The sequence below is a fragment of the Orycteropus afer genome, unplaced genomic scaffold, assembly GCF_000298275.1.
Source record: "Orycteropus afer afer isolate SDZICR_OR568_19922 unplaced genomic scaffold, OryAfe1.0 scaffold00042, whole genome shotgun sequence".
Lineage (NCBI taxonomy): Eukaryota > Metazoa > Chordata > Mammalia > Tubulidentata > Orycteropodidae > Orycteropus > Orycteropus afer.
In genome coordinates this window covers 12,347,847-12,349,247 of record NW_006921629.1, presented here as the reverse complement: position 1 = coordinate 12,349,247, position 1,401 = coordinate 12,347,847, and the positions used below count along the sequence as shown (strand labels likewise).

Genomic DNA, 1,401 nt, shown 5'->3' with positions numbered 1-1,401 from the left:
CCACCACATGGGCATAGGACACAGTGATGAGGACCAAGGGGGCCACACCCATGAAGGCTGCTGCCACAAAGAGTAACTTCTCATTGAGTTGGGTGCTGGAGCAGGAGAGCTGGAAGAGCTGTGGGAGGTCACAGTAGAAGTGATTGATCACATTGGGGCCACAGAAGTTAAGAGTAGACAAAGCAACAGTTTGAGTCAATGCATTGGAGAAGGAAAAGACACATGACATGGCCACCATGGCCCGTTGGACCCCCCAGCCCATGCGGGTGCTGTAAGTAAGGGGCTGGCAGATGGCCAGATAGCGGTCATATGCCATGACAGTGAGGAGGAAGCAGTCCACCCCAGCCAGGAGGTGGAAGAAAAAGAGCTGTGAGAGGCAGGATCCATAGGGAATGCTCCTATCATGGGACATGAGATGTCTCAGCATGGCAGGGACAGTGACAGTGATGCATCCAATATCCAGCAGGGACAGGTTACCCAGGAAGAAGTACATAGGGGTATGGAGTTTGGGCTCAGTGAGAATGGCAGCCAGGATGCTGAAATTGCCACCAATAGTAGCTACATAAGCAAGAAGGAAGATGACAAAGAGGATGGACTGTAGAACTGGGGTCTCTGTCAGGCCCAGCAGGACAAAATCAGTCACAACTGAACAGTTTCCTGAGGCTCCTAGATCCATGGGTTTCTTCTACCAGCAGCAGAATGAGCAAAGGTGTCAATGGAGGTAAAAGGAGAATGAGAGAATGAGCTCTTGATAACCTCCCAGTGGCAATATCCAGAAAAAGAGAGGGCTGTAAGAACACATATAATTTAAGGGAAATAGTTAGAGATTGAGACATAATAGGAAGATACTTGAAAAATATGACTTGTAATGAGTAAGGAGAACAGTGACATTGAACAGACTCAAACAGAGAGAGATGAATTAACATAAAAAGGGAACACCTGTAACATGTAAATGTTAAAGGGAAAGATTATTTTCCTGAAGCCAAAGTTCCAAGAAAGAAACCCCAAGCCTGTAGATGGTGGCATGACCATAATTTGGGCACAAGACCCCAGAGGCTGAAATGGAGGCTTCAAGGGAAGAGGATAAAAGGCATATTCCCTTTCCATTAGCAGGTGTATATCCTAAATAAGTGAGAGCCGGGACAGGAATAGATACACGTACACCCATGTTCATCACAGCACTATTCACAATAGGATAGAGATGGAAGCAACTGAAGTGTCTGTCAGTGGAGGAATGGATAACCAAACTATGGTACATACACACAGTGGAATACTATGCAACACTGAAAAATGATATAGAATCCATGAAACACCACATAACATGAATGAACTTGGAGGACATTATACTGAGTGAAATAAGTCAATTACAGAAGGACAAATATTGTATGAGCCCACTATTGT

At 45.3% G+C, this 1,401-nt stretch overlaps 1 protein-coding gene across 1 annotated transcript in view; it reads right to left on the bottom strand.

Moving 5' to 3' along the window:
• LOC103194219 (olfactory receptor 139-like) overlaps positions 1-676 on the bottom strand; it is a 23,822-nt gene extending 23,146 nt beyond the window's left edge. Inside the window, exon 1 of the mRNA XM_007937584.1 lies at positions 5-676. Within this exon, the coding sequence (XP_007935775.1) occupies positions 5-676 (672 nt within the window). The remainder of the gene's footprint in view (positions 1-4) is intronic.
• Between the last annotated feature and the right edge of the window lie 725 nt (positions 677-1,401).